We start from the raw sequence: 12,819 nt of genomic DNA, 5'->3' as shown, positions 1-12,819 counted from the left end.
GTGGAAAACATACGATCCACGCCCCTTAGCAGCGAGTGGGCTAAAATAAAATCCAAATCCAATAAAAAAAAATCCTCAAATTTGGCAAAATAACAGGGCACTCCAGTCCAAACTGTCGGAAGTGCCAAGACCAAATTCAGAAAAAGCAAACATCCAACCCCACCTCGCCCTACAAAACAATAAAATAAAAAATAAAATACATAAAAAAAATCAAAAGAAGAGGAGAGAGAAAGTTGCCATTTTGTCCGGTATTTGAGGGGTTTTACCATCACACTTTTGCGCAATATGACAGTCCATTGAAAGAATTTCCATATAAAACAACTAACCCCATTACTTCACCCAACTCACTACTCATTTCATTTTCTGCACATCTTCTTAAATCCCCTTTAACCCCTCTTTGTTGTTGCACAGCAATGTTCAAGACATTGAAGTCATCTGAGGTAAAAAAAAGTTAACAAAACCCCATTAAATTTCATCTGGGTTTGTTGCAAATATTTATTTTAAGGTTAAAGTTTGTATCTTTATCATAATTAAATTCATGTGTGTTCCTTATTTTTCCTAATTTGAGAAGGAATGAGCTTAATTTGCCATTTGCTATATTTTTTTGAGGTGAAAAATCATGAAATTTGATATGGGTTTGTACAAATAATCTATGTTTGTGAAAATATGTGGACTTTTTTTCATGAACTATTGATGGGTTTTGCTTATATTTCATAATTTGAAGCGGGATTGTGATTTATTCCTCGTTTCTGTTTGTTTTAGGTAAAACTAAAAACCATAAAATTTAATCTGGGTTTTGTAAGGCAATTTAGGTTAGGGTGAAAGTATGTAACTTTAACATAAACAGTTTATGGGATTTGCTTAAATTTTCCTTTTTTGTTGTGAAATGAAGTGGGGAAGAGCTTAATTCATTTGTAAGTGTTTCCCTGATACCAAGAGTTTCAATATTTATCTGAAAAATATTCATTTTCTTGATTGTTTGTCTTCCCCCCAAAATTTGGTCCAGAGTGAAGTGAGGAAGAGTATGTTTAGCTGTTTGTGTTTCTCAAATATGGGTCTAGCTTTGTTTTTCAACATTTTTCTGTTCAATTAACTAAATGAACTTGAGGGATTGTAATTTGTTTGATTCCGTTTAGGCCATTTTTGAATGTTTGTATTTTTTAAAGGGAAAGGTACACGGAACTTTGAATGTTTGTATTTTATTTAGTTGATTTGATATCACTGATAGTTGGAAAGTGCTGTAGAATAGGTATAGTAACTTGTTAGAACTTGTTTTTTTCTTCAAAATTTTAGGGATTTAAAGAGGTGTAATACTCAAGATTCTGTAATTTGTTAGAAGTTTGTGTTACCATTTGAATAGGATAGAATATGTTAGTTAGAAAAAGAAAAAGTAGAAAGGGGAAACTTCTAGGTGCTTCATTTGGTCACAAACTCAATCCCTTTCTGGGTTTTTCAAGAATGGAATCAAATTTAAGATTTAGGATGTTCTTTTTCTTTTTCTTTCCTAGGTTTTGCTGTTTGACTGGTATTCAACATCGAATACTTTGGTTTGGTGATTCTGATTCTAATATTCACTAATATTAATTGGAATTTTCTAGTCTTTACTCCAAAAACCTCTCTTATGTTTTAATTTGTAAGTTTGTATGCTGCTAGAGATTGAAGCATCTTAGGTGACTATTCTTTAGGTTGCAACAATATTTTATATCTTAGGTTTTCAAGAATGTGGTGTATAAATGATCATTAGGAGATGTCTATTATCCGTTTCACCCTTTTAGATTAATCTTTAAAGGGTTTTTCTCTTACATTTTCTCTTAGGTTTCTTGTTTCTATGCTTGGTAGAAACTTGAAGCTTTTTAATGTAACTTATTTTGGTTTTAATACATTTCTTATTTATAGGGATTTCAAGATTGAAGTACTTAAAAATCTTTAGGGATGATGGCTGTGAGCTCCGCTTGTAGGGATGCTAACAAAATGGCGGTAGATGCTGGAAAATATGTCAGATATACTCCTGAGCAGGTTGAAGCCCTTGAGAGGCTCTACCATGATTGCCCCAAACCCAGCTCCCTTCGCCGCCAACAGCTTATTAGGGAATGTCCTATTCTCTCCAACATCGAGCCCAAACAAATAAAAGTTTGGTTTCAGAATCGAAGGTACCTTATTTGTTCATTGGCTTTAATAGTTCTCCTTTATATCTTTGAGTTTTGTGATGATACATCTTTATTTAACTTATATTGTTGATGTGGATTCCAGATGTAGGGAGAAGCAGAGGAAAGAGTCATCGAGGTTACAGGGAGTGAACCGGAAGTTGACAGCAATGAACAAGCTGTTAATGGAGGAGAATGATAGGTTGCAAAAGCAAGTGGGTCAGTTGGTTTACGAAAATAGCTACTTTCGCCAACATACCCAGAACGTAAGAACTTTGTTCATCGAGTTTTCTCCCTTATTTGAAAGTGTATGGTTTAAAATAATCTGCATAGATCTTGGTGTAGTTTTATCCTAAATACCCTTATCTATTGGCCTATGTTACACTGAAATGGGAAGCAGAAATATCAAATGTGGAAAATGATTCAAATACAAATAGTTGGAAGTACTAATCCTGAAGCAATATGTAATTGTTTTCCTTAGATGTTTACATATGTTTAGTTGATTATAAGCAGAAAATGTATATAAATATGGTATAGATGTTAGTTCCATCTGTTTTTTTTTATTAAAAGAAAAGGGATTTTAAAAAGAGAAGGCCATTTTGTGGATCTAAAGATCCTGCAAGGAACAAAAATATTTCCAATGGTTTTCCAGTGTCAGAAATGGGGAACGTGAGAGTTCCTTGTTAATTAATGTTACACTATTAGTTTCGTGCATCTAAGTTGTTTGCTTGTTGTCTTCCATGATTGTAATTGTTTGATATTACAATTTACACCTTGTGAGTTGTGATTAATGCTAGTCCTTTTTGTTTCATAAATCTGCCAATCTGGTATTAAGATGTTGTCATTGTTTTTGTACAGGCGGCAACACTAGCCACCACCGATACCAGTTGCGAGTCAGTGGTGACAAGTGGGCAGCAACAAACAACTTCTCAGCGTCCTCCAAAGGATGCTAGCCCTGCAGGGTAATTAGAAATGCTAATTTGTTCATCTTTTGGTCAAATATGAATTCATTGCTTTTGTAATTTCATATTATAATCTCTTATTTGTTGTTTCAGACTTGTGTCTATTGCAGAGGAAACTTTAACAGAGTTTCTTTCAAAGGCTACTGGAACCGCTATTGAGTGGATCCAAATGCCTGGAATGAAGGTGAATACTTCAATCATTCTTTACACTATTTTAATTGTTCAGTAAGTACAGAGGAAGTTAATCAAACAGAAGAATAAATCATGTTGCTAACAAGGTGATTGATTGTTCCTTATTTTTGGTTTTTAGCCTGGTCCGGATTCCATTGGAATCATTGCTATTTCTCATGGATGCACTGGAGTTGCGGCTCGTGCATGCGGTCTTGTGAGTCTAGAACCCACAAGAGTTGCTGATATTCTGAAAGATCGTCTTTCATGGTATCGTGATTGTCGAGCTGTGGATGTGATGAATGTGATGTCTACTGGAAATGGAGGAACAATCGAACTGCTATATATGCAGGTAAAACCCTAAAATCCTATTTATTTCAGGCCTTTCATTCTGATGAGCTAGCTAGATGTGTAAAGATGACCAAAAGCTAACGTTTTTATTTTTGTGGCTGAAGCTCTATGCACTCACAACTTTGGCTCCAGCACGTGATTTCTGGTTGATGCGCTACACATCTCTTCTTGAAGATGGTAGTGTTGTGGTAAGCAGTCTCCAACTTTTAGAAAACCAACAATACCTTGAGATTATTCACCTCTGAGATTATTTTTCTTAATTTCTTCGTACTAGATTTGCGAGAGATCACTAAACAACACTCAGAATGGTCCCAGTATGCCTTCTGTACAGCATTTTGTGAGAGCAGAAATCATGCCTAGTGGTTATCTAATTAGACCCTGTGAAGGGGGTGGGTCTATCATTCACATCGTTGATCATATGGACCTAGAGGTATGTTAATTCTACTTTTATCTTCTTGTTTTGCCTAGAAATTATACCTAGTGTTATATGTATCATACGACAAAGCGTTTATCTTACCTCTTGATTTTTTGATGAACTAGCCGTGGAGGGTACCTGAAGTGTTGCGCCCATTGTATGAGTCATCTACAATGCTTTCTCAAAGAACAACTATGGCAGTAAGATTCAAATCTCAGCTCATTTCAGCTTGAAAATCTTCTGTGAATTCTGTGAATTTCTGTGGATGTCATCTTCTCATCCCCTTGTGAAATTTTGTTTCAGGCTTTAAGGCAGTTGAGGCAAATTTCTCAGGAGATTTGTCAACCAAATGTCACCGGCTTTGGAAGGCGTCCAGCAGCCTTACGTGCTCTCAGCCAGAGGCTAAGCAAGTAGGTTCCTGATCATCTAACACTATCGATCTTAAGGGCATATTATGCTTAATAATTAAGTGCTTATAAGTTTGTTTTCTTTACAAATTTGTTTGACAGGGGTTTTAATGAAGCGGTTAATGGATTTATGGATGAAGGATGGTCAATGATGGAGAGTGACGGAATTGATGATGTAACTCTTCTAGTGAATTCATCTCCTAGTAAAATGATGGGTGAAAATCAATTCTACAGTAATGGATTTCCGGCAGCTGGCACTGCAGTGCTATGCGCCAGAGCCTCCATGCTCTTACAGGTGGGTGAATAGAATGATCATGAATTTAAAATGTTTGGTTTAGCTGCTAAGTAGAAATGCATATGTTACATTTCTGGGTTCTGTTTATGTGTGAATTTTCCTTTTTTTTGCGCCATTACTTGGAACTCATATTCTCCTTCATTATTACTATATCGCAGAATGTCCCTCCTGCAGTGCTACTTCGATTCTTAAGAGAACATCGATCTGAATGGGCTGATAGCGGAATTGATGCTTACTCAGCAGCTGCTGTCAAAGCTGCTCCTTGCACCATACCAGTTGCTCGTACTGGATGTGTTGGGGGTCAGGTCATTCTTCCTCTAGCACACACAATAGAAAATGAAGAGGTAAGGGATCATCATCTATCGTTTTCCTTGGTATTGCTTTATGTCTTTGATATTACATACAGTAATTGATATTGACAGTAAATTTTATTTGAAACAGTTTATGGAGGTTGTTCGGCTAGAAAATCTTGGACATTACCGTGAAGACATGTTTATGCCAGGAGACATATTCATGCTCCAAGTACGAATGAATACTCTTCTGTTCGTGTAATTGTTACATTGATGAAAACGTGATAAATGCAGTTTGCTAACTTCTGGTTATGTTTGATTTCGCAGCTATGTAGTGGAGTAGATGAAAATGCAGTTGGGGCATGTGCGGAACTCATATTTGCTCCAATAGACGCATCTTTTTCTGATGATGCTCCGCTTCTTCCTTCTGGTTTCCGAATCATTCCAATAGACTCTTCCAAGGTGATTGTTTTCTTCAACTTAAGTTACTTTTTTCTTTTTGGATTATGATTTTTGTTTTTTGTGGGTATTTCTTCGTTGACTAAAGTTTGGTGGTGATATGATCATATGCTGCAGGATGTTTCAAGTCCGAAATGCACCCTTGACCTTACCTCAGCCCTTGAGGTTGGCCATGCTGGAAACAAAGCACTTGCTGATAATAATGGATCTAGAAGTGGGAAATCTGTGATGACTATAGCTTTTCAATTTGCTTTTGAGGTTCATCTTCAGGAAAGCGTTGCTTCAATGGCACGACAGTATGTTAGGAGTATAATATCCTCTGTTCAAAGGGTAGCGTCTGCTCTCTCCCCTTCTCGTTTTGGTTCTCTTAATGGTTCACCTTTATCTCCCGGAACTCCCGAAGCACAGACACTTGCTCGTTGGATTTCTCAAAGCTACAGGTTATTATCATTTGTCAAAGCTTATTAGCTGGTTACTTGTAAATCTATCTTCAATATGTTACTAATAGTGATTATAATTCATGTTCAATGGCAGGTGCTATCTAGGAGTTGAGTTGCTAAAACCCAGTAACGAGGGAGGAGAATCCACACTTAAAACTCTTTGGAACCATTCTGATGCCATTTTGTGCTGCTCTTTGAAGGTACCATTTATCAACAATTAATTGTCACTTACTCCCTCCGTCCCGGAATACTCGACCCGGTTTGACCGGCACAGAGTTTAAGGGACTTGAATTGACTTATTTAATTTAATAGGTAGTAGTTCAAACAATTAGATTTTGTTGACTTATATTTCCTTTGTAATTTATGCAGGCGTTGCCAGTTTTCACATTTGCAAATCAAGCAGGACTCGACATGCTAGAGACTACCTTTGTTGCATTACAAGATATAACGTTAGAAAAGATATTCGATGAACAAGGCAGGAAAACTCTCTTCAACGAGCTGCCTCAGATAATGCAGCAGGTCAGTATTATAGTCCTGCTGTTAACTTTCAGCTAGCTTGATCCTTTGTTGTACATGTATTTATCATTTGCTTTATTTGTTGTCTTGTTTTTCAGGGTTTCATTTGCCTTCAAGGAGGTATCTGCATGTCAAGCATGGGAAGACCAATTTCATATGAACGAGCAGTCGCTTGGAAGGTGTTCAACGATGCCGAGGATGCACAGTGCATGTGCTTTATGTTTATCAACTGGTCTTTTGTATGAAAATTCAGACCAGGTAGTAGTTTCAGGGATAAATCAACAAACAGTCTAGAAAAGTTAGAATTATCTTTTTTCTTCTTCTTTTAATTTTACTTAGGAATGCATTAGGGAAGCAATGAAAAGGGTTCTATACCTTTGGAATGGCTGATTTTGAGCTGTGCCCTAAATCATCTAGACTTTTTTTTTTGTTAAAAGATACTTCCATACTTTGACCCCCTAATTTATTAAATATCATGTTTATGTTTAGATAGTCTTGCATTTTTACGTCTGCAAAATCTTTCTCCTCTATTTTATGTTAGTGTTATTTGTTTTTTTGGTTTCTTCATTTTGTTTAAAACATTTTGGTGCTGTTCCTTCATTTTTTCACATATACCGTAAAAAGATTGCGGCACAGAGACGATAATCGATACTCCGTATAATTTTCGTTTATTAAGCAAAAACCAATGCCTTACCACTTGGCTAGACTCCATGTTTTGGACGATAGAACGGGAGAAGAAGTTGCTCCCTCATCGCTTGGACCCATCAGAGTTTCCTTGAGTTGGGTCATCTTGGACCGAATAGTATCCGCCATTCAGCCACCTGAGTGACAAGCGCTAAAGCTATGATTTTGGAAGGAATGATAGTTTCTGTGCATTTTTATCAACAATTTTCCTTTAAGCAGTAAGAACCAATTAGTTATTACGGAGTACTATCTTCGACCGGACGGATCGGAGTATAATGCAAGAAGAGAACAAGATGCATGGCTAGCCTTAAATCTCAATCTCAATCTGGGTTGTTGGATAACGATTTTCTATGGTGCAGTTATTGATGGACCATTAACCCTTTTAACTTAATAATTTGTACTCGTAGTTGCAACTAATAACCTTTTGCTTTTTCCTTATGAGGAGCAACATTTTATAATGGAAGCTACTCAACTTTATCCGGGTAGGTTTTCAGATTGAATGAAACCGATCAATGTAAACATATTATGCACCCATGTTGTGACTTACTTTACCAATGGATACCAGTCATACCACATAGATTTGCAAAGGTACGTACAAGTTGTAAAACTAATTTGCATTCGAAAAATACCATTTAAATTTGAATTATATTTAGAGCTACTTGAGTTGACTTGAATCGAAATTGACCCAAGTCAAACATAACCACAGTTTAATCTAATTAAAACCGATTCTTCATTATATGAAATTACAGTTACCAAATATTAGAATTAAGTTGGTTCCTCTCTGATATAATTGTCTGTTGGTTCAGTGGTGATTGAGGCTGAACTTGGTAGGGAGAACCCATAACGATCTACCGCAACAACAATTGAGAGGGGACTGGAATATATCCACCCAGAACTCGCCCGAATCCAGATTAGGTCTAAGGATGAACCGGTGTTAACACCAAAAACACATGCACCCATGTTTTCTGAATTGAAACAGCCTGGAAGCTGCGAGCCACTTCTAAATTAAGGTCCATCATGGTACATGGTTATAAATTTATAATTAGTGGATTTAAAGGCCATGATTGACCATTTCAAATCCCTTCTCACTCGAATATAGGGCCATGCATTGGGGCTTTTGGAAATTCTTGCATAGAATGAAATGAAACCACTCATAATTCTATGATATCTAACATAATCTGTAATATGTATAGTAATCCAGTTGTGTTGCTATATCCCATGCCTATAATATTATCAATCCCTGCTAGTTGAATCTCTTTACGCCTCCAATTAAATTATCATAATATCCTTGGAAGTTGGACCAGCCTATATACTTACCAAACTTTGTGTGGCCTCTATTGGAATTAAACTTTGGGAATTTGTAGGTAATCAAGTAAATCTAATATGAGGTCGGGCATTTGGAGTATGTAGAAAACAATTTAACCTATTTCTTATAAGTATTTCTAGAGAAATGACACAATCTTCAGAAACATAATGATGTACTCGTTGAACGAGGAGAGCATCAACGTTACACATAAAGGTAAGGTGCGTTCTATATTTATTCACCTGCTTTTCAATTATAAGAACTTACTAGAATTTTAGTTAGCTATAAATTGCACTTGAGTATCCCTCATTTTTCACGAATTTATCATATCTGAACATCTTTTCTTAAAATAAGTAGAAATAATGTGAATAGAAAACACCGTTAGCCCAGGGGTGAGAGCAATTGGAACCTGTTGCAACATGTTCTTGAAAATGAGAAACGCAATGGGTACTTATTGCAACAGGTTTCGGTTCAGGGTACCCGGTCCTTATATAGATTTAAATAAATTTTTGCCAATGCATAAAAAACTAAAAATAAATCTAACTAATGGTTTGGGCTTAAATTATAATTCTATTATTCATGTTTTCAAATGAGCTTAAATTGTTTTATGTTTAGGGCTTATTAGAATGTTTGTTTGGTTCCGATTTACGATATGGGGTACTCCACATTGGGACCAGTGTTTACATATGGTACGCAATAGGCCGGGTACATACCCATTCAAAAAAAAATTGAGAACCGGAACCGAAACATGTTGCAACAGGTTTCCAATTTTATTATCCGGAATTGCAGGTTCCTAACTAACATGGTCTAGTTCCGATTTAGGGTGTTCTGACATTTTATTCACCCCTACCTTTAACCCTTAGCAATGCCTATATACAGTATATAGTACTGAAAAAGATTGTTAGATATGAAATATGAATGCAGGGTTGAAATTAAGTTTGGGTAGGAAATGAAATGCATGCCTTTAAAAATAGAAATGCAAGAAAGGTGCTTTTGAACCCTTTTGCATGGTCTCCAAGAAATATAGATATTGTGTTGAGGCTTTTGAGAAGAAAATGGGACTGAAAATAGTATCCAATCTTTTTGCCACCAAAAATTGAGTGTTGTCGATGGCCTATTGGTTAGTTTCTTACGATCGATCGAGTAGATTTGATTCTTAAAGAGACTAATATATATTTAGTGGTGGAATCTTCTAACCATGAACGTAATCCCCCACGAGTTTTAGTCCTACTCCTTCTCCTTCTCCTTCTCCATCATTGCTTGCATAATGAATGTGTAAGGGCAAAAGGAGAGTAAATATGATTAATCAATTGCATACATACACACAAATTATGACCGAACTTATTTTAGGGACGTCTTTTCACAATTCTAACATACATTTCTCAATAATTGATATAACTTTTATTAGTGTACAACGAGAATGATCGATCGATATACTGCAGAAAATTAAGTCTTAATTATAAGATTAATTAATTTACTCCGATACATAGACAACTGAGTATCTGACCCCCGTTTGCTCCTTGTTTTGGACAATGTATCAGCTGCAACTATATGTGTTTATTGATTTTAGTAAAAAGTAAAAAAAAGGATTGTTTTCAACAATTTTAGCATGGAATGATATTGTTCATCATCTTTTAGACAGAATTGTAAGGATTAGGGAGAGAAACCATAACACACATGCATATATAATTATATTATTGGATTTGTTAGGTTTTGACTAAAAGCGACAGGTTATGATCAAAGTCTTACAATTAGATTCTTGTTTTATAATGTCGATCTCTTACTAAGAATATACTTCGTTCAGTTCAGTTTAGTTTAGTTCAGTTCAGCTCCATTAAGTTCAGTTCAGTTGAGTTCAGTTCAACTCACTTCAGTTCAGTTCAGTTCAGTTCAACTCACTTCAGTTCAGTTCAGTTCAACTCAGTTCAGTTCAGTTCAGTCAAACAAAGTTCAGAATAACAGAGCCTAAGTCAGATATGACAATCCCGTTATAGATAAGAGATAAGTTTAAGGCTAATAAATTTAAATAAAATTATAGGAAATACATAATTTATATTATTATTTAATCTATTTTCCATAACTGATTTCTGTTATTAGTTGGTTAGGGTCTTTGTATATATTCCCTAGTCTACTTGCTTCTCAAGTAATGAATTCTGTTTTCATTTTTCATTAACTACATTCTGAATATAATTCTCTTCTTCTCTCTCTGATATTCTGCTCAAATTCTCTGATATTCTGCTCGAACTCTTCATGGTATCAGAGCAATAATCTCTGATAAAGAGATTGAGGTTTCTCAATTTGAGATTTACTCTTCGATCTTCTCAGAATTAATAGTGTTTGATCACTGAAGTTCTTGCTGGAATTTTTGCTGCGAAATTTCTTGCGATTGATTGCGAAATTTCTTGCACAAAACTGAAGAAATTGATTCTTACTAAAACTATCTTCTGCAATGGCGATTGGAAACACTGAAAGTGAAGGTTCTCAATCAAATTCTGAAGGTAACAACAATAATTTTGATCCTTATTTCATAGCAAACTCAGACAATCCTACTTCCAGTTTAGTTGCTGTTCCTTTTAATGGTGCGAATTTTATTCGATGGAGTAGGAATGTTAAAAGAGCTCTAATAGCTAAGAATAAGGAAGGTTTCATTAATGGTGAATTGCTTAAACCTACTGTTAATCATAAGGATTACTTGAAGTGGAAACGAGCTGATTTTATGGTAGTAAGCTGGATTTTAAGCTCTATGAATCATGATTTAGCTGATGATTTTGGCTATATTGATAATGCTGCTGACCTATGGCTTGAATTGGCTGAAAGATTTGGACAGTCTAATGGTCCATTGATTTATCAATTGAAGAAGGAAATAGAGAATTTGACTCAAGAAAATATGACTATAGTGTCATATTACAGTAAACTGAAGAAGTTATGGGATGAGATGCAGACTCTAAGAGCCTTTCCTACTTGTACTTGTGGTGTTATGTTGACATGTAGTTGTCAATTTTTAAAGAAAGTGGCTGAGTTTGAAGAAGAGGACAAAATGATGAAGTTCTTGCTTGGTTTGAATGGAGGTTTTGACAGTACCATCACTAATGTGTTAGCTATGGATCCTATGCCTAATTTGAATAGAGTGTTTTCAATCACTCAACAGATTGAAAAACAGAAGGAAGTGAGTAATGCTGTTGTTGAGCATAACATTCTAAATAGCAGTGCCATGGCTGCACAATTTTACAAAGGCAATCAGGTCCAGAAGAATGATGGAAATCATGGAAAGAAAGATTGGAAAGAGCTTAAGAAAGAGAAGTTGAATAGGTTTTGTACTCATTGCAAAGGGAAAGGTCATACTGCAGAACAATGTTTCAAGATAATTGGTTATCCTGATTGGTACAATTCTATCAAGGCTTCTAAAGGAAGTAACTCAAGCAACACTAGATTTGCTGCCAATGTAAATTCTGCAACTGATGCTGGTGATGATCCTCTTGATAATACAGCTGCAGACAATGGTTTGGTTAACAGTACAATGCTTAATGCAATTTGTCAAGAAGTCATGAAGGTGATGAAAGGACAACAATCTCAGAATACAAATACTTCTGCAGCAAGTTGTTCTTATGCTAACTATGCAGGTACTATTTCTCATTCTTTTAACTGCACTACAACTGAATTAAGTCATGATCATTTATGGATTGTTGATTCTGGTGCTTGTGATCATATGACCTTTGATGAAAATATATTGACCAACATAAGAGTTCTTATTCAGCCTATCAAAGTTGGTTTGCCTGATGGAACTCAGATGACAGTTGAGAAAATTGGGGATACTGTCCTCAGTGATGATTTGGTCTTACATAATGTGCTACTAGTGAAAGGTTTTAGGCATAATTTGCTGTCTGTTGGGAGATTGATTGAACATACTGGAATCCTAGTAACATTTACCAAAACTGGATACATTTTCCAGGACCCCTCTAATTCCAAGAAACTTGGTGCTGGAAAAAGGACAAATGGACTCTACTATTTTGTCACAACTCCAGTTGATATCTGCCAAGGTAATAGTTCTCAGTTACCTAGCTGCAATACAGTTGATAGTATGGTTGATGTACATATGATGAGATTGCCAAATAAAACTTCCACTAGTATTTCTAAGACTAAGGATGATGCTAGAAATACTCTGGATTTGTTACATGCTAGATTGGGTCACCCTTCTTTGTCAAAAATGAAATTTGTGAATGCTGAATGTTGCAAAGGAATCACTGAATACAACTGTGATATCTGTTATAGTGCCAAACAGCATAAATTTCCTTTTTCTGTGAGTCACAGTAGAGCTGCTGCATGTTTTGATCTGATTCACATTGATCTTTGGGGTTCATACAAAGTCAAAAATTTAGATGGAGCTT

The 12,819-nt window shown here is 35.7% G+C and overlaps 1 protein-coding gene across 1 annotated transcript; it reads left to right on the top strand.

Moving 5' to 3' along the window:
• Positions 1-282: 282 nt before the first annotated feature.
• On the top strand, positions 283-6,935 carry LOC110787444 (homeobox-leucine zipper protein ATHB-8). Its single transcript, XM_021992067.2, has 18 exons — positions 283-440; positions 1,897-2,150; positions 2,251-2,410; positions 3,003-3,106; positions 3,200-3,290; positions 3,417-3,626; positions 3,730-3,813; positions 3,900-4,055; positions 4,166-4,240; positions 4,344-4,450; positions 4,550-4,742; positions 4,901-5,086; positions 5,184-5,264; positions 5,360-5,494; positions 5,609-5,931; positions 6,026-6,131; positions 6,301-6,450; positions 6,546-6,935. Exons 2-18 carry the CDS (start codon positions 1,933-1,935, stop codon positions 6,690-6,692), a joined length of 2,526 nt encoding a protein of 841 aa, XP_021847759.2. The 5' UTR covers positions 283-440; positions 1,897-1,932; the 3' UTR covers positions 6,693-6,935.
• Positions 6,936-12,819: the final 5,884 nt, after the last annotated feature.

The sequence above is a fragment of the Spinacia oleracea genome, chromosome 1 (genome assembly GCF_020520425.1).
Source record: "Spinacia oleracea cultivar Varoflay chromosome 1, BTI_SOV_V1, whole genome shotgun sequence".
NCBI classification, from domain to species: Eukaryota; Viridiplantae; Streptophyta; class Magnoliopsida; order Caryophyllales; family Amaranthaceae; genus Spinacia; species Spinacia oleracea.
Note: the sequence above shows the minus strand (reverse complement) of the source record. Positions and strands in the feature narration are given on the sequence as shown.

What these genes read in the sequence shown, in the direction of transcription:
- LOC110787444 (XM_021992067.2), top strand. Translation starts at nt 1,933, where the DNA reads ATGATGGCTGTGAGCTCCGCTTGTAGGGATGCTAACAAAATGGCGGTA. An exon ending in TTCGCCAACATACCCAGAAC is followed by an intron (nt 2,411 to 3,002) that starts GTAAGAACTTTG and finishes GTTTTTGTACAG; the next exon opens with GCGGCAACACTAGCCACCAC. An exon ending in TTGAAGATGGTAGTGTTGTG is followed by an intron (nt 3,814 to 3,899) that starts GTAAGCAGTCTC and finishes TCTTCGTACTAG; the next exon opens with ATTTGCGAGAGATCACTAAA.